We start from the raw sequence: 25419 nt of genomic DNA, 5'->3' as shown, positions 1-25419 counted from the left end.
CCCTCTAAATAACAGCCCTCCTTTACAGCATATAACTGTAGTTGCGGTTTAGCCCAGGTAGGCAGCTCAGCCCCACACAGCTACTTGTTCACTCCCCCGCAATGGATGGGGGCAGCATCAGAAGGCTGAAAGTGAGAAAACGTGGGGTTGAGTTAAAGACAGCTTGAGGAAAGCAAAATCTGTGTGTGCAAGCAAAGCAAACCGTGAACTTCCTGAGTTTTGTTAAGGACATCAAACAGTGTTGGCTCTGTCAGCCTGTGGGGACGTTGCTAGCAATCTTTACCCTGGTTGGACTTTTCTACTCACCTTGGTGGGAGAGTTTGCTAAAGTCAAGGTGTATGGCTTCCACTGATTTAACCTTGCCTGCACAGACAGTCTTCTTGTTGTAGAAAGCAATTGTGTTTGTCAGGCATGACTGGCCCTTGGTAAATCCATAGTGCTGTTCCAAATAATCCTCCTGTCCTTGTGCTTGAAAAGGGATTCCAGGAAGACTTGCTCTGTAACCTTCCTGGGGACTGAGGCTAGATTGATGGTCCTGTAGTTTCTCAGATCGTCCTTGAAGATGGGCATTAAAACTGTTTTTCTCTAGTCATCATGAACGTCCCCCAACTGCTGAATACTTTAGCCTATGAATGTATGGTAAGTATGCAAACCAAATACTGCCTTAATCTAATGCAAGATGCAACAGAAAAATACAATGCAGGAGTAATACTGACATTGTGTTCAGACAAAGTTCTTAAGACTTCGGGGTAGGAAGTCTTGATGTTTTAGGCTACTGTCAGACTGCACATAAGCTAGTTCAGATTCCGATCTGTGGAAAAAAAGTCTTGCAGCACTGTTCCCTGCAGGTGGTGTTCCCTGTTAGAGAAGATTATATATGGTAGAAATACAGATTGATTTGAAGATAGGCATTTGATATTATCTGAATTTACAAGTACAGTAAATGCTGTTTAGGGGACCTCTGGACCTCAAGAAACTACATTGATAGAGTTGGTCTTACATGATGTTTTAGATTTGTATTATTGACTTTCAAGGCCTTAAAACGTCTTTAGGGAAATGTACAGTGGTTACAATTTTAAAACTACATAAAATGCAGTTGAGTAGTAAGGTGTGTATGTGTTAGGGTTTTTTCTCATTTCTTGTGTTGGTTGTGTCTAGGAAGAGCTGATTCACTTGTGTCATGTCACTTTTAAACTGAAATAGTTGATTAGCAGGGAGAATAGGGGGTATCAACTCTTTATTTTAATTAAATGTTTACTGTGCTTTCACCAGGTTTATAATTCAGTTGTCCTTGCCCTGTATGTGGTCCTTGTAGCCTAACCCTCAGCTTTGTAACATCTAAGTGGCTGATCTATAAATAGATTATCTTGCATGAAATGTGGTATGCTTTGTCTTTAACTTTATCTGCAGTTTCGTGTGTAAGAAAATAAGAACAAAATGTTTTTAAATTTTCCTTTTGTCATGTACTTCAGGGTTTGTCATGGTAGAGGAAAAAGGTGTCCTTCTCTGAAGGCATTTTGCGCCTGACAATCTATTGCATTTTGTTTGGTATAAAACAGTTGTTCAAGTTGTAAAAGCAAGGATTGGAACATGATTTGGTTTTGAAATATGTTCAAATAGTGCCAAAGATGCTGCCTTTCCCAATATAAATTCTTGACAATTTGAGAAACATTTTTTTTATTTGTCCCTTCTCTCTGTTCTTTGCTCTCTCTTTTTTTTTTTTTTTTTTTTTTCCAAAGCTGTTGAGGTACACATTGGATAAGCACAGTCTGCAGCAGGTGAGGATCATAGCCAGCGATAGACTGTGGGAGCCCATTTCCTCTGTCTTGCTGCTTGACTCTGAGCTCCACGAAGTGGTCGATGTGATTGGGTAGGGGGTTCTCTCTCTTTTTTTTGTCTTGGTGGTTTGTTCAGTTTGTCTTCATCCTTCTTATTTATAACTAGCACAGACAAAGCTTTACCGCTATACTTTTACCTTCAATGAAAGGGTTGATACAATAATCTTTATTACTAACCTACATCAAATCGCATGGGCTGTTGTCCTGGTGACAGCCTCAACCCTTTAATTGAATCATGAGCGTCCTATCATGTGGAGTATTCCTACTGGTTGTGGTTGCACTTTTGATGAATTGAAGATTTTTTTTGGACAACCCAGTTTATCCTGAGGGTTGTTTTTGTTCCCGTATTTGGTATGCAAAAAGTGCTTTAGCTTTACAGTTTTGCATACAGCCTTGTATTAGACTTCCACTGGTCTTACAGAAATGGGTGTGATCCATTGTTAGTTACAATAATGTCTTGATTCTTAGTTCCCCTTTTTTTTTGATGGGAAGGTTGTGTTTGGAAAGCATTCAACCATCTGACTTGTTTTTCTGGTTCTGCATTTCATCATATGATGCTAATATTTTGCAAAAGTAATAGACTAAATCTGAGATTTGATTACTGACTTGTCTGCTGAATGGAAATGAGTATAAGACTTGCTCATTAACTTCTTTTTACAGTAACTCTAAATGTTAATTACTAGGTTCCATAAACTTGCCTGACCTAATCACAGGCTTCAAATGTGGCTGTTCCTTGCTTCAACTTCTTTTTCATTCATCTTTATATATCTAATCCGTAGGAGGTGTAGAAATGAAGGCTTTCCCTTCAAATATAGATAGGCAGTCAGTGTCCTCTGCCTCCCAATTAATCCCTCCCCCCATTCTGAACAAATAAAAGTTACAGTTTTTTTGCAAATGGAATCTTGAATCAACAAGTGGATCAACAAGTGAAAGCAATTGTGAAGTCTGACCCGATGCAAATCCACTCTAGTTACAATGATCCCAATGTAGTAAGCATGCTTCCTTTTTTTTTTTTTTTGTCAGCTTCAAGTATGCACCCAGAGTCAGTTCCTGAAGCTCAACTTTTTACACTCAGTAAGCTGTAGTCATGTAACTCTTTGCAAGTGTAAGTTTTATGTCACTACTCTGAGTCAAACTTAAGAGGGAGATGAAATACTCTCTTGTGTAATGGATAATTGGTTGGCTACTGGACATTATGGTGCACGTTTCATCATGATATCTCTAAAAAAAAAATGTTGGCTCTTTATCTGAAACTATAAAAAATATTTCAGATAACCAGGATTTTACATGAATGTACATAAAATCAGTTTTGGATTTAATAACATGATTTGTGATCTGTAAGGTCTCACATCAGACAAGCTGGATGGGAGATTAGTTGAAGCTGTTGCTTTTGATTTATTTTGCACTATTTGCATGCAGGCTTCATCTGCAAGATATTTAATAACTAGAAATTAGAGGGAGCCCTGAAGGCACAATGTAGAACTATTAATAGATGTTCACCCATATAGGAATGACCTAGGTCAACAAAGCTCTTTATAATGTGGTATTTCCAAGCAGCTTTTCAGAGCTATTATGGTTACATCAATTTTACCAGTGAAATGAAATATAATGAATTATAAAAAAGTATTACTCCTACTTTGAACACATTTAAATTACATTGTAGCTCTTGAAAGCAATGCTTTTCAAGGATAGGCTTGCAAATTCCATGGTTACTCATTGTAGTACTTTATATGTGCTGCTGCTTTGTAACACAGTTAAACCAGTTAGATTTTTGAATACTATACAGTTAGAGACCAAGTTATTGTGACTCTACATGTTGAAAATTACCCCCCTGCCCTGCGTCTTCCTGCTGTTAACTGAAAGAAAATAGGAAGTGTTTAGAAAGCATCAGTGAGTTTAGTGGTAATAACTTTCATTTTCACCTGATATAAATTTAGTATGCTGTTAGGTGACAACTCAGTCTTTCTGGTTAGAAACATCAGTGTTCTTAACCAGATCTGTTCTAAACACACACTTGGCTGAATATGCGTGTCACAGAAAACCAATACTTTCTCCTTTTAAAGAAATTTGTTAGACCTGTTTATACCCGAGTTAACAACCTAAGAAAAATTAGATGATATTGTGACACTACTGCATGATGAAATCATGATGTGGTGCCTGTAGTAGTGGGAATTCAGACTGTTCCAAGTGCCTCCCAGACCTGTGTGCTGATACAGAATGAGAAGTAGTTTGTCAGCTGATGATTTCTGTTTTCTAGACATGTTTCCGAGAACTAGAGTTTGAGGTTTTCATAGGTAGTGCTTTTGTGCAAAGCTTCATTGTAGTCATGGTATTATATAGGCTGATCTTTTTTAAGATTTGTTTTATTTCTACATCCTTGTACTGATGCATGAGAGAAAAATGGTGGAAAAACCTGCTATGTCTATTCTGATTTTTTTTTTTTTTTTTTTTTCCCCTTTCCTCCCCTTTGGGCCATTGCTATATGCAAAATAAAAAATAGCACAAAGTGTTAGAAAACAAATGAACAAAAAAAAGTTAGTCAAAAGAAGTCACTGTGGGGAATTGTGTAAAGCAGCATTTGAAATCCATAAATAGAAGAGGTTTTCTTAATGCTACTTTCTTAATATGCCTGGTCTAGTTTAGCTGCCCTACACAGGCAACCGTGTTTTTTTTTCCCCATTGGAGTTACATTGCTCCTTCATCCGCTATGTGAAACACACTTAATGTCATAATAGTTAATATTTTAAAATACTTTGTTACCACTCCGTCAGCTTAGTCATGTCTTAATTTTTAAGGAGTAATTTAATATTAATGAAAGTAAACTAAAGCCCCTTGGTTAACTGCAGTGTGAAAAGCAAATACACTGTAAATTGTGTTCAGTAACAGAAATTGCATCTAAGAGCAGAGAAAAATTATTCATTTCTCAACTAGTAGTGAAACTGTTTTATTTGACCGCGTACCAGTGGGGCAAAGTAAATATTTTTAAGTGTGTAAGCTTTAAGTGGAGCAAAGTTGCAATAAAGACACGCCAAAGGAGTCTGTCTCTAGAACTTCTTTGTTCTCCCTGTAACTTTAATCCTGTTTATTATCCCTGCTTTTTTCCAATTGCTTTAGTGACCTTGCATTGAATTATTTCTCTTCCCTTTTATGCTAAGGCAATCTTCTGTCTCAGTACAGGAAATCAGAGCTCTCTAGATGTTGTTCCTGTTTAATCATATGTCAAGTTCTCTGTAGCACACCCCCCACCCCCATTTTTTTTCTCTTTCTTTTTATAAAGTACAGCTTATATTTGACAGGGATGTTGACTCTTAATATTTAAGAAACAGCCCTTCAGAATATGGAGTGTAGAAAGACAAATTATTATTTCTTTGCCTTCTCTTTTCAAGCTACAGGCTTTATGCCGTTACAAAAAACTTTGCTTGGTATTCAGGTAATAGTTGTGTTTCCAATCCAAAGGGGAAATATACGGTAATCTGTACAGCACAGAAAGATGTGGCTAAAATCTCTACTATCTGTTTACATTGTTATTACTGAAGTTAAGTATGAAGGAGTACAACACTGGGAAGTGGCCCATTGTCCAGTAGAGGAAAAATAATGCAGAAACCAAAAAACAACAGTCAGCCTAGAAAACCTGGTATTTCTTGTGTCCCTGTCACAAATTTATTAATTTGTCAAGTTTCAGGCTAATAGTAAAGGAAATACTTATGCCTTCCTTTTGAGTGATGATAGTTTCATTTTAGTGTATATATGTGTTCAATGAGTGTGCTGAGGGAGGCAAAAATCATGACCTGTGTTCTACAAGTGATTTTGAAAGGTTTTGTTTCAGTCAGACTAATTTGGCATAGTGAATCAATGTTCTGATTGAGTATAATCGGTGATCTTCATTTGGGAGAAAGCATCTCTCCTCATACTAAGGAAGATCTTGGAAAGAAAATTAACTTTCATTATATGTTTCACCTATTTTCACTTTACACTTCTAACTTCTGTAGTCCAACTAGCATGCCTTTTTGAAACCTGAGTTTATTACAATGGTGTGCAATATTAGGCAGGTTCATTTTTAGGACTTAAGACATTCATGCGGTTAAGTTATTTGAATAATGCCTAGTACTGTATGTTACTGCTGATTTTATAATTATTTACAGTTTTGTTTAAGATACTGCAAAGCAGTGTGTATTTTCTCAATTTAGCACACTAGAGTTAAAAAAAATCTTCAAGCTCAATTTCAGGTTAAAGCTTTGCTTTAGCAAGCTGCAGAAATTGCACGATATTTTTAAAGCTAAGCTTACTTATATGTTGGCATGTATCAGAAGAAACAGTCTTCTACTGATACAAATACAATAACCTACAGAATATTGTAGCACACTCTAGTTCCATTTTCTTCTATTCCATTAATATTATTCCAAAGAAAGTTTGTTTTCATTTTCAATTTGGAGGAGGGAAATCGCTGCTGCTGTTTGTACTTCCAGGCTTTGATTTTTCTATTTGTGATAAGTGCTTTTTCTTTTTAAAATTTTCTGTAGGGCTCACTATCCTGGAACAAAAACAGTGCCAAATGCCTTATTAACTAAGAAGAAACTGTGGTCTTCCGAAGATTACAGTACTTTCAATGATGAAGTAGGTGCAGGCTGCTGGGCTCGAATCTTGAACCAAAACTACGTAAACGGAAACATGACATCGTAAGTGTTGTGTACCATTGCTCACTTTCACAACTTCATGTGTAAGAATTGTTTAAAGTACTATCTAACACATCTGTCTGCTGTGGCAAGATGGGAGGTAAACTCTCCACTGTCAGTCTGAAAAGATAGTGAGGTATGAAGTGTACTGTCCTTACCTCTTTCTGGTGTAGAAGTCCCACAAGCTTTAATGTATTCTTGAGTTACTGTTCCACAGTATCTGACAGTTTATGCAGAGTTCAGATGCCTTTGAGACTGAAGATATTTGTTAAAAAGAGAATGTTCTTAAGAAGAGCTAACAACGTGAAAAACATCGGAGGAAAATAACAATAAAGCTAACTTATCTATTTTTCTTAGGGTCTTTATGAGGCTGTATGTCTTCAGTTAAAGGTAGTAGGTGTGGATGTCATGATCTAGTTTTTTCCATGCAACTTCTTTCTCGGAGTCCTTCCTAAAACTTGCCATAGTCTTTTGATATGTTTACTGTTTCCTGCACATTTTCTTTCCAAACTGATATCCGGAAGAAAGCTGTTCTATTTATTGGGAAATTACATAACTTGCAATTTTAGAAGAGAATAGAAAATATACTTCAGTGTTCCCAGTGCAACAACTAGTAATCTGAGGGGGAAAAAAAAAAAAGGACGTTTCTTGAGTCACCTGGTTTCAACGAATCTTGTATCTCCTTGTCTCATCTACATGAAACAGCAGAGCAGCATGCGAGCTTTTGCTTTCCACGTTACTGCTTTATTAAGCTGTGGCACACAGGTCTTATGTTTAAGGTCCTAGCAAAAGATTTTCAGTGAAGGCCAAATCAAAAGACCTGAAGTAATTAAACTTGTTAGTATCCTGACAACTTCCTGAAATGGCAATATCTCCTGGAAGATGGCTGGTTAGAGTTGGTTTCTGTTTGTTGTTTCTATGGATAAAGGAAGGATTATTTTTCTTAGTGTAAATTAACTGCTCCCCCAAGCCCATCCCTCCCCAAAAAACCCCTATCACCAGCAACAACCAACCAACCAGAAAAACCCAACACCCCAACAAAAAGTTGTAAACACTGATAACTTAATTTTTTCCCCTTCAAAACAGTAAAAAACCCCAAACAAATGGAGTCTTTAACCCTCAGGACACATTTCCTTTAATGTGCTACGTTTTATGGTGATATAGCCAGAGAATGCATTACCACTTTTGTAAGAAGTTCAAAAAATTAGAAATTGATTTAGTTTATTATCCTCTGATGTGTTTTTTTTTCTCCTTTATCTGGAAAGATTTTTTTTTTTGTTTAAATTTATTTTTTTCCTTAAAATTCTTTTCATTGTGTGCTGGAGAAAAAAAGAGGAATAAATTCTTGTACTAAATTTATCTAATAGTATCCAGATCCAAACAAAACTGTTTTTCTTCCAGAACCATTGCATGGAACTTGGTGGCTAGTTATTACGAAGAGTTGCCCTTTGGTCGATGTGGATTAATGACAGCACAAGAGCCATGGAGTGGCCACTACAGAGTAGAAGCTCCTATTTGGATTACAGGTAAAAGGTTTGAAGTTAGCAGCTTGGTGATCTAACACAGAGCATAACTGTATTTTCTAAGGCCTTTATTTATTTAATGGCTTTAATGTGCATCATTTTTTTTTTGTACCACATTAAAGTAGTTTTGTGGAAAGTTTTGTGAATACTTTAAAGAAAAAGGAAAAAAAAATCCCTTCAATATAAAGCAGAAAGATCTAATAGCAAGGGAAATCTTAATTGTTGACTGTTAGATACAGCAGAAGTTAATAAACTACTGCCTTTTATAGCTGCTTTTATTAAAATACTTTGATCTAAAGTGCTTGTAAAGGTTAGTGTGCTTTCCTAGTTCCTTCCCCTCTTCTTTTTTTAATCCTTAAGTAGACATTTGATACCTCTCAATTTGAGAAAATGGAATAAAGAACTTCTGAGTTTTTGTCCTGCTTGGGATTCTTGTCTTGTGTAAGCTAACGTTTCCTCGTGCTTGGGGAAAGGGCAGTATGTTCACATTGGGCCTATGAGCACAGGGATTCACTGGCTTCTCTGTAGTCCTTCTGTAATATTGTACTGTCTTTGCCACAGTTCAATAGAACAAGTATTGTATGCAGTGCCATAAAGGAGGAACAAGGCAAATGCCCTAGTTTTTATTCTTCTGCTAGTTAGCTGTATATGTAAAAGCAATTAAAAAAATGGCCGTACTGTAATATGAACAGTTCAGAGCAACTGAGCAGTTGTTTATGTTTCCATGTTGCTAAGGATATTCATGATCTAGGTCATATTCTTCTTTGGTACTTTCACTGAAAACTTAGTTTTTCCTTAGTTATGGAGATGCCAGTCTATGCTTTCTCTGGCTCAAGTGTTTATTTAAAAAAAAAAAAACAAACCAAACCAAAACAAACAAACAAACAAACAAAAAAAAAAAACAAAACAAAAAAGAGTTGGGAAAATCTAAACTGTGATTAATATTCAGATTCCATGTACCATGATTGACTTATATAGCGGTGTAATAATTTTTTTCCTTTCTAAATAATAGCCATCATTTTAATTGTTTTGTCTGCCACAGAGCTGATATTTTTAATTGCACCTTAGCATAATTCTTTAATCTTCCTTCTTGCATAGGTAGAATTTGTTTTGGAAGTTCCATTACTTTCCAAAATCAAGTTTTTGTTATGTAAGCATGTATGAGAGAGAAATCTAATTCAGACTACAAATGATATTATTTTTTCTAAGACTTAATTATTTTCTTCTGATTTTTGTTCTATTTTGTCTCAGCACACACAACACAGTTTACTCAGCCGGGCTGGTCATACTTGCAAGTGGATGGACACTTAGAAGGAGGTGGCAGTTTTGTAGCTCTGACAGATGGCCTAGGAAACCTTACAATCATCATTGAAACCATGGTACGTGTGTCAGTGATTCCGATGAACTAGAAAAGATAAAGGAAATGTTTTGCTATGAAGAACCTGTTTTGATTTACGTAGTTCAGTATCTGTGAATATGTTCTTTGATGCTTGAGGTTTTGTTAATGAGAGTGCTAGAGGTCTCTTTTTTTCTCTCTGAAATTTGAATAGCTAGTTGAATCTTCCTGGAGGTCAATGTATATGTCATCTTTATATCACAAATTAGCTTTAATTTGATGACACGCTCTGGGAGGAAATTAAATCACGTGCTTTTTTTTAAAGCAGTATTAAAAAGAAAATTATTAAGCTAGTATAATTGCAGCTATTAAGATAAGAGTGAAATAAATAATTGCAAATTGATCCTATGTTGCTTTTTGTTGCTTTTTTAATTTCAATTTATGCTCTATGTTTTTCATGAACATTGCTGTGTGATGCATTCCAGTAATGTATGTTCCTTCTGTTAAATTTATTTTTTTCTTCAGACTCATAATCACTCTCAATGCATCAGGCCTCCACTGCCTCATTTCAGTGTGACACCTCAGAAAGCAACTTTCTACCTCAAAGGGTCGTTTGTAAGTAGATCTTGAATATAATTCATCAGTCTTGTAAAATGAATTGCTATCCATAATCAAATACATGCAAGACAGTATCACAGGTTAGCAAGAAATAGGAATTCTTTACCTCCAATATTAGAGGCTGTTACACACCTGGCAAAGTTTTAAGCATTCTTGTTCTCCTTTTACCATGAGATGTAATATCATAACTAAATTCATAGAATTACTGCCTCCCAGCCAATCATCTGTATATTGAAGAAGAAATTCCCTGGAACAGAAACACAGTTGGGTATTCCAAGTGTGCTCTGACATGCTGACATAGTTTGACTGGTCAGCATGGCTGTGACCTTTCTAGTTGTTACCAGATACTTTCCCGGGGAGTAAGTGCTGTTGATGGTATACTGTAGGTTATGTTGTTCCATCCTCTGAAGAGATATTCTGAGAATCTCCGAGTTCTTTTTTTTTTTTTTTTTAGGGTTTTTTGGTTGGTTTGTTTTTTAAATCTTGTTAAACTGACTTTCCCTCAGAAATGTGAACAACACTTTCACAGTGTAAATTGGAGTGAATCTTTGTTAGTTGATTTGGATGATTGCTTCTCAGAAGCTGAAAGTGTTTATTTATTTGGAATTTGATTTTTGGTGGCATTAGTTTCCTTTCATTTAGGAGGAGATAGTTTGGAAAATACTTTTAGCAATAAAATGGTTTGCTTAAGAAAAGTAGTTGAACATCACTTCTAATGTACAGCTCCCTTTCAGGGAAGTATTGGACAGTTTATCCAAACCATACTCTAGGTTGCTTCTTTGTTGTTCATCTGAGTAACTAAAAAAAAATTGCAGGGGTTGGATATAATTAAAATCTGTAAGTAATGTAGTTGATATGCCATAGTATCACAGAAGTTTGGAGATCTGTAGATGAAGTACTTTGCTCAAAACTGAATATCAAAGAACTAGCAACTAAACTAAAGGTCTCATTAAAGCAAAATTAGCAGGAGAATATTTAAGCCTGGTTGTTCCCAGGCAGAGAGCTTGTATCAAAGGAATACTGTTGTTGCTAGTAAAGAAGCTAAAGATTGCATGTGTGATTGCAATGCTTTCTGTTTTTATAAGCAACATTACTACATGTTAGGACAATGGCTTATTGATGTATAATCTGTAAAAAGATAAATCATATGTAATGGCTAGCTGAATAGAGTGGTGGCTTCTAATGTGATTAACAGCTCTAAAATAACAGTAATTATACACCTTTAAAGGAATGATATTTTTCAGGATGAATATTTAAGGGGATTTTTGTTTTTTTTTTCTTTTTTTCTTTTTTCTTTTATTTTTTTAAATTTTATGTTGTGTTTCATTGTAGTATTTGGTGGAAACCCTTCAAGTGTGGTATTCTAGACTTGGTTTTGAATCTGGAAACTCTAGCCTTTTTCAGCAACTCCATCCTGTAAAGGTAAGTTGATCAGTATCAATTACAGTCTCTCTGATATTTCAGGTGTTTCTTTCCCCTTTTCTGGAACTCCTGGACTTTCATGCCTAAACTGCACGATTAGGGTGTGTTTTATTAGCTCTGTCTGGCTACAGTTTTACTAGCTTTATATAGGCTTCTCTGGAGGTAATAAAGAGTTTGAGAGAAAGGGTTTTTTGAAGTAGCTTAGAGATGGTAAGGGCTGGGGCAAGAAGACAGGATTTTTGCATTAAATCGGTACTTTAGGCAATCTTCTTTAATTCAGGAGCTTGAGTATTTTGGAATTTAGTTGTTTTATTTTTACAGCTTGAGCTTTCTTTAATTCCAGGTGTGGAAGGGAAGTTTTTCTTTAGATCTAAATGTGGATGAAGTCTACACTTTAACCACACTCAAGACAGGGCAGAAATGTGGTTACCCAGAGCCTCCACCACCTCAGCCCTTTCCTTCAAATTACAAAGATGATTTCAATATTCGTGAGTCAGAATTCTCTTATCCAAAAACTTGATTCGCACACAGAGTCTTAATGTAGAAAGGCAATAACAATTATGAGTCTTCTAATATAAGTGACATGAAGTAGTTTGAATATGTGCTTTGTTTTTGTTTGTTTATACCTGCTTCTCCAACAACTTACAGCTGTATACTTCACTTGCAATGAGATGTATTGAATTCTATGTTTTAACTGGGTGGTCACTAACAGTTTTAAAATTCTTGATGCCAGTGATATACCTCATAACTATAGTGAACTAGTTTTTGGAAGGAAGATAAGGGAGAAGGTAGTTTTACTTTGTTCATGTGTTTGAAAAATCTGGAGTCTCCTTAAAAACAAAACCAAAAATAAACTCACCTTTCAACTCTCAAAACTTCCGTTTTGGAGACTGTGCTTTGATAGAGTAAGACAAAATTGTGAAGAATATTGTCAGGAGAAGTCTCTGAAAACAAAAGTACACAGAAGAAAAATAATGTTTGATGTTGATACGGATTTTATTTTCTGAACAGGTGATCCACCTTTCAGTGAAGCCCCAAATTTTGCAGATCAAACAGGTGTATTTGAGTACTTCATAAATGTTTCTGACCCCGGAGATCATGTGTTCACACTCCGCCAGGTGGTGGTTCAACGACCCATCACTTGGGCTTCTGATGCAGACCAGACCATCAGTATCATAGGAAATTTTCAGTGGTATGTAAATACTATTTTCTAGTGATATCTGGGGAAATTTCCTCCTTACCAGTGTGAGTTATGATCAGTTAATCTGTCTCAAGCCTCATTTCTCTTGGACAGAGAACTTTTACATTCAGACTCTCTGTAGACATGTAGAAATGATGACTTAAAGGGACTTTTAAAAGTAATTGAGACCTGTTTAGGGCTAATGGCAACTGTAAGAGGTCAACCATGCCTTTGTCTATATGAGTTTTAAAAACATCCAAGGATGGAGAGTCTACCACAGCTTCTTGGGAGCTTAGCCCACTGCTGCGCTCCCTTGGAAATTTTTTTTCCTAATGTGCTGATGGGCATATTTGTGCTGTGCATATTTTCTGTTTTTTCAAGATAATGGATCTGGGTTGGCATACTAGAAAGACTAAGTCAAAATCCCAATTCAGATTGTGCACTGAGGTTTCAGTATGTTTTTAAATGGGACAAAAAAAATTCATTCTGTTTAAATTACTTAGTTTTGAGTTGTCTTGCTTGATTGTTAGCTATTTGATCAATCTCATATCAATGAAATAGGCTGGGAGTTAATTCAGTTATATTTGCTGCAGACTGCCATCTACTGAGCAGTTCCTAGAATTGTGTGGATTTTATTCAACTGTTACTTAAAACAGTTTAATTTCTGGGTAAACGTAACTGAGATTTACTGATTTGATAAGAGTATGGTTATGACTGAAATTCTTCTGGGAGATATAATGATGGTAATTTGGGATCAAGCAGCATATTTTAGCATAATGCTTATTTAAAATTAAGAACTATTTGGGAAAGAGCCTATTAATTAATTGGTTTAGTAGTAGTAAGTATTAATAAACTATATGCTTAAAACTTTTTCTTATATTTAGAAGTCTAGTTTAAATTCTTTTGATGTTCTCTTTAAAATAGTTATTCTGTCAGGTTTTTTTCACTATTTGGATCATCGATCCTCCAAGTTCTTTTTCAGAATGTGCTTCATGCTTCTAATTTCTGGCCTGGACAAGTGATTGAATCACTTTGCTCTGAAGCCTGGAATAATATCACCATCTTGTGGCTGGAGATTGTTCTTCCGTTACCTTCTTTCTTCTTCTGCAGCCCCCTGTTAAGCAAAGTCTTGTATTCCCCCTGTAATCAACTTTCTTTTATTGAGTAGATCATATTCAGTGATCCCTATAAGAGCTACACAAGATTCTTAAATTACAATACTGAGATTCCTAAAAGCTTCCTATTATTTAATTTTGATTCCCTTTCTTTTTCAATTTTTATCTTGTTTTCAGAACCAACCTTGCTTCTTGAATATTCAGCTGATAATTCAGGTTACTGATCTGTATCTTTTTGTAATGATAATCCTCGATTTCAGGCCCTCTGATTTGTTTGATTCATCCTCAGTTTAAGGCTCATCTTGTCCTAGGAAGATGTTTTCAACCATTAGTGCATGCTGTTGAAATACTGAATCAATCTTGTACCGAATTTCTCTGTGGAATGATATTTTACTTCAGTCATCAATGACAATTTATTATGATTAAACTTCAGGTTTACTTAGTTGATTTTAGTTTGGATTTTAATCTTGTGCTTGTGAAATCTTTTTGTTTCTACTCCTGAATTTGTTAGTGTTTTGTTCTGATGGTTTTATTGAGCCTAACTGTATACTGAAAATATTACTGTTTAACTCATTCTGCATTGCTTCTTATCACTTTTATAATGGCTTAAGCAAGGTGTGGGGGTCACTAGTTTTAATACCCAGGGAAACAAGAAAGAAATCTTGTTTGTGTCATGAATATGTATCCAAGAATCTGATACTTCTGATAGCATTACATTAGAATGAAATCTCAGGTCGTTATTATTATGAAAGAGGTGGAGAGAAGAGTTGATAAAATATTCTTTACTATTTAGTTATCAGCTGAGCTGATGTCACAGAGAGTCTTTTCATGCTCTGTAAGTAATTATAATTAGAAACTTCCTAAATATGCGACCTTGTGGCTGTATACATATTGCAAGTTCTTTCAGACATGGCTTGTAGATTTTTTTTATTTGAATGTACATTAATAGAGGTAAAGAATGCCTTTAATTTTTATTATTAAGAGGCTTGTAATGCAACTTTGGGGTGGAGGAAGTTGTATAAATTTCCTAGGTGCCATTGACTGTTCTGGTATTCCTTTGCTTTGTTCTCCTCTACAGCTGTCATTATATGTATAACATGGTGCTTTACTGTTGAGCTGAAGTATCACCTCAGGAAAATCAAATAATTTCAACTTATTTGAATGTTTTGTTTTAAAAAGTTTGTTTTGGCTTTTGGGTGAGAGGTCTGGATTACTTAAGACTTGTCTGGTATTAAAAATCTTAGAAAAATCATAGAATGATTCCACTAGATCAGGTTGCTCAAAGCCCTGTGCAGCCTGGCCTTGAACGCTTCCAGGGAGGTGGCATCCATAAATTCTCTGGGCAACCTGTGCCACTGTCTCACCACTTTCACAGTAAAAAACTTCTTCCTTCCATCTAATCCAAGTCTATCCTCTTTCAGTCCCTCCCCTTCTTTCCTGTAGCCCCCTTTAAGTACTAGAAGGTTGCTATAAGGTCTCCCTGGAGACTTCTCTTCTCCAGGCTGAACAACCCCAGTTCTCTCAGCCTGTCCTTATAAGAAATGTGCTCTAGCCCTCTGATCATCTTTGTGGCCCTCCCCTGGACCTGCTCGAGCAGGTCCATACCCTTGTTATGTTGGGGGCCCCAGAGCTGGACACAGGACTCCAGGTGGGGTCTCAAGAGAGTGGAGTACAGGGGGAGAAACCCCTCCCTTGACCTGCTGGTCACACTTCCTTTGATGCAGCCCAGGATACAGTTGGCTTTCTGGGCTGCGAGTGCACATCACTGGCTCATATTCATTTTTTTCATCCCTTAATACCCTCAAGTCCTCCTCAGGGCTGCTCTCAATCCGCTCATCAGTCAGCCTGTATTTGTGCTTGGTATTGCCCTCACCCGTGTGCTTTAACTTGGCCTTGTTGAACTTCATGAGGTTTGCCCAGGCCCACCTCTCCAGCCCGTCCAGGTCCCTCTGGGTGGCATCCCTGCCCTCCAGCGTGTCGACCGCATCACACGGCTGGGTGTCACTGGTGAACTTGCTGAGGGTGCCCTCAGTCCCACTGGCCGTGTTGCCATGTTAAAAAGCACTGGTTCCAACACCGACCCCTGAGGAACACCACATGTCACTGCTTTCCACTTGGACATTGAGCCACTGACCACAACAAAGATGAAATTTAGGAGATGTGGTGCTATGACCTTGAATCTTAGATTTGATTTGATTTTGAAGTTGCTGACAATACACTTCATCTTGTTGTGGGTTTCTGAGAAGAATTGCTCTTTGTAAGAAAATCTATGGACACACGTGTGGGAAACAACCAGTCTAGACAAGTCCTGTGCATCTCACATATGTAGGTCACAGTTAGAATTGAGAAGTCTTTCCTCAAAAAGGTTGCTGTACTACATAGGAAATATTCTTCTACCTACTGCCTGCTCAAAAAAATCAATTCCTTGCTTCTTAAAATACTGTACTTTTACAGGGTAAACATGACAATCACTTGTGACATCTACATAGAAAAACAACGTGATGGGGGCGTGTTTATTGCAGGAAGAGTCGACAATGGTGGAATATATGTTCGACGTACCAAAGGAGTTTTCTTCTGGGTTTTTGCAGATGGCACCTACAGAGTCACTGGTGACCTAGGTAAGCAGCTCTTTGCTAAAGTGGGTGCTGACATATGGACATGTAATTTTGATAGCCTTGATAAGAATGACTGACATGCAGATTTTGTAACTTGGTTGTCATCACTATGAATTTAACCCATTGTGCTCTAATGATGGCCACATCTGGTATGTGAAGAGAGCATCTGAAGGCTACTAGCTCGTCCACTTCTCTCTCAGCTTTCTGGATTTTTGTTTTTTCTTCTGATAAAAACCTGTTTTGCAAATGTAAATTAATTTTCTTTTCATAAATACTCTGATACAATGTTAATTACAGAAAGGTTTGATCTGTGTTCTTATACTACATCTAAAAAGAAAATCGTGCTTGAAATGCAGTGGCCCATCTTGTAGAGTGGTGCAAGTCCATGTACATACATCTAGCTTAGGTGATAATGATGAGTGGTCTACTGTTTCCACAAATTATGCATTTTACTGTTAGTCTAGCTCAGTGGAGTGAGGGCATATTCTAATTGTGATGCTAACGTTCATATGTGTTCATTTATAGAGCACTTGACAGGCACATAAAAGAGTCTATGTCATAATACTTCATCAATAGCGAAAAGCTCTTTTTAATTTGTTTAGAAATAGTGGCAGATTTAGTTGTTTAAATGCATTTCCTATCACTTCATGAGTGTAAATTAAAATTTCCAGTAGTTTCTGATGAGTCAAACTTCAACATCTACAGTGTATCTGATGTGAAGACAGCCTGGAATGACCCATTTTACACTCTCCTGGACTTAAAAATAGTCTCTTCTATTTGGTAGCTGTAGTTCCTCATTTCACCTAATTTTTTTTTTTTTTTTTTATTTTATTTTTTACCATGGATGGGTAGCACAGAGAAGGCTTTACAGTATCTTCTCTTAACATACTGCTGTTCCCTAGGGAAACTTTGCAATGTCTAACTGCACATCAACTTAAGTTTCAGCTGTATGTAAAAACATACCCATGTTTAGGATTGACTCCAGTACTTATGTTTAATAAGACATGACAGCATTACCCAATTAGGTTCTCAGGCTGTCAAAAATAATTTTTCCTAGATGAAATGAGAGGATTTTGAATAACCATCTCATTATTTCAGACTGTTACAAAATATGATAATTTTTTTCTATACAGCTATTTTCAGTGATCTCTATATTTTTCTAGAAGGGAGGCTGAATGTTAAATTAACTTGCAGCTAAAACAGTCTACTGAGTAATTGAAGATTGTACTTTCAGAACTTAATTTTTTTTTCAGATCTTCCATGCAGGTGTCAGTCACACCCAATTTTTTCTTATTGTGAATTTTGACTAGAACTAAGCAACATGATGATGTAGCAATTCAGACCCTCTGGCTTAATGTTCCAATACATAAACAAGGAGATCTATAAAACAAACAGAACAATAGCTACTGTCACGCTTCATAAACCCATACACTCAATAGAGGGAATCCTTATCTCAGTCCAAATTCCTAAGAGCATTGGAACTTGCAGTGGAAAAACAGTCTTGGGAAAACAGGAGAATGCATGGATAATGTAGAGTCCAGGTTTGTGTGTTAAGCCTTCCGTGCTGCAGTTGAAATTGGTAAGATGACAGTCTTGAACACTTCTGAAAAATAGGTTTTAGTTTCCCTTTGCTGGCTTGGTATTTATCTATCAGTCTCAGCAAAGGGATGAAGTAACACTTTACTAACCTCAAGCATGTTTTGCAGCTGGAGAAGAAATATTAATGAAAGGACTTTCTGGTGTCCGGGATAACGCATGGCACACACTTACTCTCAACATTCAGGTAAGGGCACAGGCAAAAAAAGCGAGAAGACCAGTTATGACACTTCCAGTCCTAAATGGTTTAGACAAAACTATGCTATACTATTGTCTACTTGGATTAGTTTGCCCTGTCTGAAACTTAAATAATATCTCCGTTATTTTAACCCAATATTAAAATACCGCACCAAGTTCTGCTGTTTGTATTTTTAAAAGATCTTGAGAAACTGGGAGAGAACATAGAAAATAACTGGAAGGATGATTTGAAATCTGGAGATAGGAGGGCTAGAGGGGTAAATCTTTTGATTAGTCTGATGAAAAGATCATGACCTGACTCCCTGTTCTGAAGATTGTCAGTAAACTGCTAACTAGCCTGTTTTACAAATCTGTCTCCCACCAGTTCCCTTTACATGCAAAGGGCCTGCATGTGGAGCTAGTTAAGGACTAGGGAACTCAGATGAGCCATCATCCTTCTTTCCTATACTGACAGAGCACTGATGTAATGTTTCTGTAAAAATGGGCCACAGTTAATGAGAAGTCTGTCTACGTTTTTCCCTTCCCCTCTACTCCATTCCTTTTGGCCATAGCCACTTGGTGAGGAAAGTAGTCCCAAGCTCTACTTTAAATATACCTGTACACTTAGATAGGTGTGACATGGGTGCAAGTAGCTAAAAGGCTTTAAGTCCCTCTATTGAATGCCTCTTCGCTTTGCATAACATAACCTTTGCAACTGTAATATAGCCTGAAATGTGGGGAAGCTTGAATCCTAGCTGGCAGGATCTTCTACTGAAGCAAACTTCCTTTTAAAATTACGCGCTAAGTCTTTCTGTCATCCTGAAATGTCAGTGAGGATTAGAAGCTGTTTTTTGTCTTTTGTGCTTGTTTCCCAGTGTGAAAAAGGGATGCTTGTACCCGAGGCATTCACTGGAATGGATGTAGTTTAGTTTTGGCTTTTGTACATCCACATGTGACAGGGATTGCCGTCTGTAGAATGGGCCAAGACACTTGCTAACGTGAATGTGGTGTTGAAGATGAACATAAATAATTTAAAATACAAAACAGTGGTAATTTTAAAATGATGATGTTACAAATTTCCATCTATGCTGTTAAAGTATTTTGTACCAAATATGTCCTTGATGTAATGAGAGAACTGCAAAGCCCTCCTTAAAGAATTAACATGGTGACTCCTTGAAAAGCATTCTTTGCTTTTACCTGTGTCTGGAACTGTCTTTCAGATTAAGAAATACAAGTAAACTGAAGTGTTGGTTTTTCTAAATACAGTTTAGTTGGAACACTAGCAAGACAAATTTTAACTTTTCCTGAAACTTTATCATTTTAATGGCAACATGATATTTGAAAGTTCTGCTGTCCCCTCTTCCTCTCAGCTTAATGACTAAAATACATCTCTTTCCTTTTGACTTTTTTGTAATTCTGCAGAATCAGTGACAGGTGTATCATATCCCCTTAAGACAGTTGTTCTGTTTGAGGGAGCCTGGCCCAAGTGGAAGAGGAAAACCAGCTTACCTTTCAGATTCTACACTGTTCGCAAAGCTGTGAGTTAGGGGACGATGAGCCTTTTATATATTCATTGTAAAGTCATTAGGTCTGTTTCACAGAGCTGATAGGCACTGAAGGATTCTGTGCAATATTCAGAAGCACATCTGCATGAAAATGTGTGAAATACAGTTGAAAGTTGACTTGACATCTTTCTGCTTGACATCTATCTTGTCTCTTTTCCCATGTGAATAGGCTCAGTGTCATCACAATCACTGGATTTTACAAAGCTAACTTTTTCATTTATTTGACAGGGCACTTCTACGTCAGGACTGCTAAATGGTTATCCACTCTGGGAGAATGTCACCATTTCTAAACCAAGTAATGGCTGGGCTGCAATTGGAACTCATTCGTTTGAGTTTGCACAGTTTGACAACTTTCATGTTGAAGCTAGCTGAGGTGGCTTCGGCGTTTGGAGTACCCAGTTCTCATATTACTTTGAATAAGAGCCAGTTCAAACTTTGAGGACAACTTGATGCTATGCTGAGGTTGATTTGCTGGCAAGGAACCTGAATTCTGTCCTTATTATTTGTTAAAGGTTTACTTTAGTAGGTATCAACTTGACTGTAACTTTATCCCCTCGTTCCATGGGATTTTTGTGGGTAAATTTTAGTTCAAGGTAATTATGAAAACAAAATCATGAATTTAAATCTCTTAATAATATCTTAACTTCCCAGCTCACTTTTAAGATAACTTCAGAAGTTAACAGAAGACAGAGGCATCTCAAGCTGCATTTTTAACACTTACATGATTGTGTCCATTCCTTTCACTCTGAAAGAATGAAATGCCAGTAAGCCTTATGAGCCAGTGGCCCCATGCTTTTGTAGGTCTGTCATTCTCAAATTTCACTTGGATGAAGTACCTAGTTTTTCTGTAGTTAAAAAAAGATGTTTTGTCTGTTTTTCTGTTACAGTCTGAGTCTAGAGATTGCAATAATCCAAGAGCATTTGATTACTTCTTCCTGATGACTTGTTCCAACTTTCATTGCCAGCCCTAAAATAGATCACATTTTCAGTGGGATGGAAATGTGACTTATGGCTGATCAGGCAGTGCAGGATGTGCCTTACTTCTAAACTACCTCCTCTATCCAATGAAAGGGTTAAAATGGATGAAAAGATACCATAACTTGTCACTACTGGTAGCCTTGTGGGTTTTTTTGCATGATGCAAAGAATGAAAACTTTGCATCATGGATGCTGGCAAGCAGAGTGCTTACTTTTGTGTCAGGTCACGTAGAAAAAAGTCTTTTGCTTCTAGAAACTTGGGCAACCATCTCTCACTTTTGATGGATCTAAAGTTTAGAGCAGAAAATACTTAAAGCATAACAATGTTATTTGGCTTATTATATTACTGTAGCACAGAATAGATATGGATACTATCACATACTGGTATAAAATAATAATAAAAAAAAAAACCAAACAAATAAAAAAACCCCCCAAAAAAACAAAAACCCAAAAGTCTTTGCCCTTAAGAGCTTGCAACCTCTTCATAAGGTAAGTGACAGCAGGTGGATGCAGACAGAATTGTTTAGTGTGCCAGGCAGTGGTATTGACACAGTAGTGTCTGTTTTAAAACTTTTCACAGAGAAAAGCTCAGAGGGAATTTCAGATCCTTGGGAAAGCAGGGGTTCTGTTTCACTGTTCCTTCATTTTTATTTTTTTTTTCCATGTTGCCATGCTACTGAAAAAAAAAAAAAAAATTGAGAATATAATGAGGTACTGAATGGGATTTCCATCACACGCATTCCAAATTAATTGGCTTCTGAATTATTCTTGTTTTCTCTTGGTCAATTTGAATTAAGATGATGTCTCTTGCCATAACGAAACATGCCTCTCGTGTCCGTCTACTTTTCATATTTACATCCTATTTCACTGATAAGCAAGTAGTTCCACAGACTTAATAGGGCACTAATAGCTGCATGAGGCTATCTGTAGCAGGCAATATCTTGAGAAACAGATTTGCAGTATCTTTCAATTTATACAGGTTATTCTGATCCACTTTATTTTGAAGGATGATTCCAGTGTTACCTTCAGTCTTTGAAGTTGTCATCTAATATAGGGTTAATGTACTACGAATCATTACTGGAAAGTTTTTATAAAGGTTATCTTCCAAATTAGCTTTTAGAGAAGAAATTTCAAAATTCCATCTCCAAAAAGTAAAAATTTCTTATCTTTTAGCTATTATACTGATACTGCTATTGATTGCTTATGAATCATTCATATGTGCAAGTTTCATACATGCTAGTAACCTTGAAAAATAGTCCAAACTGCTAAACTTTAAAACCCTTGTAGAAGGCTTTCGAATATTAAGTAACTATTTATTTAACTTGGTGAAAAATGAAAGCCATTTTTCCACTTCAGTTTCATTTGATGGTTGAAGTATGGATGCAAATCTGTTCATTACTTCCTTGATTTCAGAAGGGATGTCACTGGTAACTCCAGATGTGAAGGAATCTAATTTTAGGTCCTTAGGTCCTCATATTCAAGTAATATGGGTATAGGAGAAGTAGTTCTCAGAATAAACTTATCTTAGCTGTGATGGATTTTCCTAGTAGGATGCTTCTTGGAAATTTCCTGGTAGCTTGTGTGGCTGCAAGCAGTGTTTGTGTAAGAGAGAGCAGCAGTGATGCAGTTATTCCAAAGGACCTGTCCCATTTTTTTACCTTTTAATGCACTAATGTAATAAACTGTACTGTTACATTGTGTACTAAAAACAATGTATTTTATCACTGGAAGTGTTGATTTTTTTTTTTTTTTTTCTAATCTTAATTTATAATGTTAGAAGATTAAACTCTAACGAACAAAGTGATTTAATGGTGATATAACGTTATTCATCTTTATATGTCTGTAATTATTCACCCTTCAGCAGGCTGTAATATGTTTGGCAATAACAAGCTGTCAGATCTTTCGCTGAGGGGTGGATTTATGTTGTCGATTATAAATACTAATCATTCCAAATGGACAAATAAAACAATTAAAACCCCTTTATTCGTGCAGAATGCTTCTGTGAAAGGGTCTTGGTTTTCTTCAGTAGGAAAGCTGATGTTTTTTTCCATTGTGATTCCTGATAAATATGCTTGGCATTAGCTTAATTGGGTTGGAAGAATTCTTCTGACACTGAATAGCCAAACAGTGCTCATTAATAAATATCTAAAAATCTATATGCATTAGGACTTGTGCTGTTGATAAAATGATTTTTTTTTTTATAGCGCTTGATATATATTTTGCCTCTTTCTGTTGTGTGGGGTTTTTTCTTTTTTTTCTTTTTTTTTTTTTTACATTTAGTTAAAGGAATTAAATTGGAGGGCCAGTCACGCAAAACTGCTGAGTACTAAGGTCTTGTGAGATTTAGCTGAAAGTCTGTTTCAAGGTAGGGAAACAGTGCTGTATGGATGTACTTTTGAAGTTTAAATGAGGCTTCTTTGAATATCATTTTGAATCTAGCTTCAAACATCTTTTTTCTTTTTTTTTTTTTTTTTTTGTTGTTGTTGTGTTTGTTGTTTGTTTGTTTTTTTTTCTCCCCCAAACTTAAGGGTTCAACTTTAAAAAGATGGGAGAAATTCCATAGAGATAGTCATGTTTTCCAGGCCTTCATGCCAGTAGATACAAATTACCCTGGAAATACTGTCTTCCAGTAGCCAGGTATGTGCTACCACCTACACAAACACTGCATCAAAATCAATTCTGTCCTTTTTCTGCCACCATATCTTTGAGGTTAGACACAGTGAGCAGTTCTTGGGATTTTCAAATTCCTGCAGGACACCAGGACTCCTTTGCTATAAAATTACAGGAGATTCTGTTGCTTTAGGCTACTGAAGATAGTTCCTTTTGCAGCCGCCTCCTGGTTTCACTGTATCAAAAATAAATTTCTAGTTCAGGATTTGATTTGGAGTGGTAGTGGTTTGATCTTTCCTTATTGAATCAGTTTTATTCATGGTAGCAGCAGGTTGGTTGTTTTCACTTAACATTTTTTCATTGTCTTACCCGATGTTTCTATTCAGACTTCATTTTATAGAGGGTTGTGCATATAATGGAAATAGCCACCATAATTATTGCTGTCTCTGATGATTTCAGCAGCATGGCTAAAGAGGGACATTGCTTGGAGATCTTATTATCCTCGCGTTGATATTTTGGATTTTTGTTGCTGTGGGGTTTTTCATTTGTGTGGGGTTTTTTTTTTGTGTGTGTTTTTTTTTTTTTTTTTTAACCCCCTTGTAAGTACTACATTCTTCCAAGTCCAGAACATACTGGAAGGGAGGAAGGAGGTTGTAAAAAACCCCCAATTTTAAAAGACTTGCTAGGCTTGTAGCAGAATCATCAGGTAGCTATTTTAAGGTTTTGAGCATATCATACTTTGATACTTGATGAAAAGAAATATGCCAATTAATGTCAGGGTTTGCTGAAACAGAGAAATAAAATGCAAATTATTATCCATTTTCTTAACACAGATATGTTAGGTAAAGGTTAAATGCTTTTTGTGTGTGGCTGGAACCTTAGCAATCATCCTGCACACACTGGTAATGCATGAAAAGTTAACGTGAGCAGGTCCCTCTTGCCACTAGTTTCGCTACTTCCATTTATGCTCAAGTGTGACTAGAACAATAACGGCGGTGTTGCTAGAACTTGTGTTTTAAAAAACCCCAAAATGCCTACTAGCAACTAAGCAGAGGAAAATGTGTGTTGCAGCAGTGTTGCCAAGCTTTCACTGTGAGCTAAGATACTTGTGTGGTTTCCTTTGTGGCTAAGACAAACTACTGTGAAGCAGTGTTTTTCCCCTCCAGGTATTATATTTGGATAAGGTTAGAAACAGATATAAAACCCAAACATCAGTTTTGTCAGGCGGCTTCTAATAACTTTGCAACTAGTGTGTTAAACTTGTCCTTTACTTTTGTATACCTCAGGCTAAGTCTAGACTTATCTCTGGAAAGTGGAGATGAAAGTAACCTAAAAGTACTTGTTAGTGTCTTGTCTGTTTTTTAAATGTCTTTTCTGTTGGTATCAAGTGTACCTGACTGAGAGTTAAAGCTTCACTTAGAGCAGGAAAACAGTAATTTTGGTTTTACTGTGCTCATGGATGCATTTCAGAACACAGAACTGTAGTAGAGGGTGGCTCAGTACAGTACTAACTTGAGGATTTGCAAGGGAAAACAGTACTCTAGGCTAATGTTGCACAGCAGTGGTCTGGGACCCTGTGATGATCTAAGAGAAGATAACATCAAAATTACTATTAAAAAATACCAACCAACCAACCAAAAAAAAAACCAAACAAACACAACAACAACAAAACAACTCCAAAACAAATGCTGCACATGTATACGCAAATAGGGGAAAAGCAAAAAACAGTCCAGGTTTAGCTTGACTTCCTTTGTTCAGTTCCGTCTGGGAAATGCAGTCATCTTCCTTGCTGTTTTCCATGAAAAATAATTTAATTAAAATGCCTGTAGAGAATACAAGACTTCATTGTTGCTAAAAAGCAAATGTTTAGCTAATTATAGGCACTGCCATTTTCCAAGAACACTAGGATTAAAAAAGGTTAGAAAACATGACACTGTGGCTGGAAGGCATACCTGTGATGTGTGAATCAGTCCTGCTCCTGGTTGCAGGAGGCTGATTCTCTGCTATCATAACCCCAGATCCGTAAGAAAAGGGAAAATGTTTCTTTGTACCAGCCTCCTTCCAAGGTTTTAGGAAGCTTCATGTATGTCAGTCAATCTGAGATCGCACAGGAGCGGCTCTGTAAGCCTCTTAGTTTAATCACACAGTGTTAACTGAGTCATTTGAAAGAACAA

At 36.5% G+C, this 25419-nt stretch overlaps 1 protein-coding gene across 2 annotated transcripts in view; it reads left to right on the top strand.

Annotated features, from left to right (window-relative positions):
• Window positions 1–22614, top strand: part of GALC (galactosylceramidase) — a 38418-nt gene extending 15804 nt beyond the window's left edge. The window contains exons 7-17 of one of the 2 annotated variants that reach the window (XM_042791162.1): window positions 1740–1870; window positions 6359–6514; window positions 7913–8037; window positions 9286–9413; window positions 9896–9985; window positions 11321–11410; window positions 11754–11898; window positions 12422–12602; window positions 16160–16323; window positions 18027–18103; window positions 19887–22614. In XM_042791162.1, the coding sequence (XP_042647096.1) occupies window positions 1740–1870; window positions 6359–6514; window positions 7913–8037; window positions 9286–9413; window positions 9896–9985; window positions 11321–11410; window positions 11754–11898; window positions 12422–12602; window positions 16160–16323; window positions 18027–18103; window positions 19887–20030 (1431 nt within the window). In that variant the 3' untranslated portion in view covers window positions 20031–22614. The remainder of the gene's footprint in view (window positions 1–1739; window positions 1871–6358; window positions 6515–7912; window positions 8038–9285; window positions 9414–9895; window positions 9986–11320; window positions 11411–11753; window positions 11899–12421; window positions 12603–16159; window positions 16324–18026; window positions 18104–19886) is intronic. The other variant, XM_042791163.1, reaches the window with a different exon arrangement.
• The last annotated feature ends 2805 nt before the right edge of the window (window positions 22615–25419 follow it).

The sequence above is a fragment of the Tyto alba genome, unplaced genomic scaffold (assembly GCF_018691265.1).
Source record: "Tyto alba isolate M040663 unplaced genomic scaffold, T.alba_DEE_v4.0 Super-Scaffold_18, whole genome shotgun sequence".
Taxonomy (NCBI): Eukaryota; Metazoa; Chordata; class Aves; order Strigiformes; family Tytonidae; genus Tyto; species Tyto alba.
This window is presented reverse-complemented; position numbering and strand designations above follow the sequence as displayed.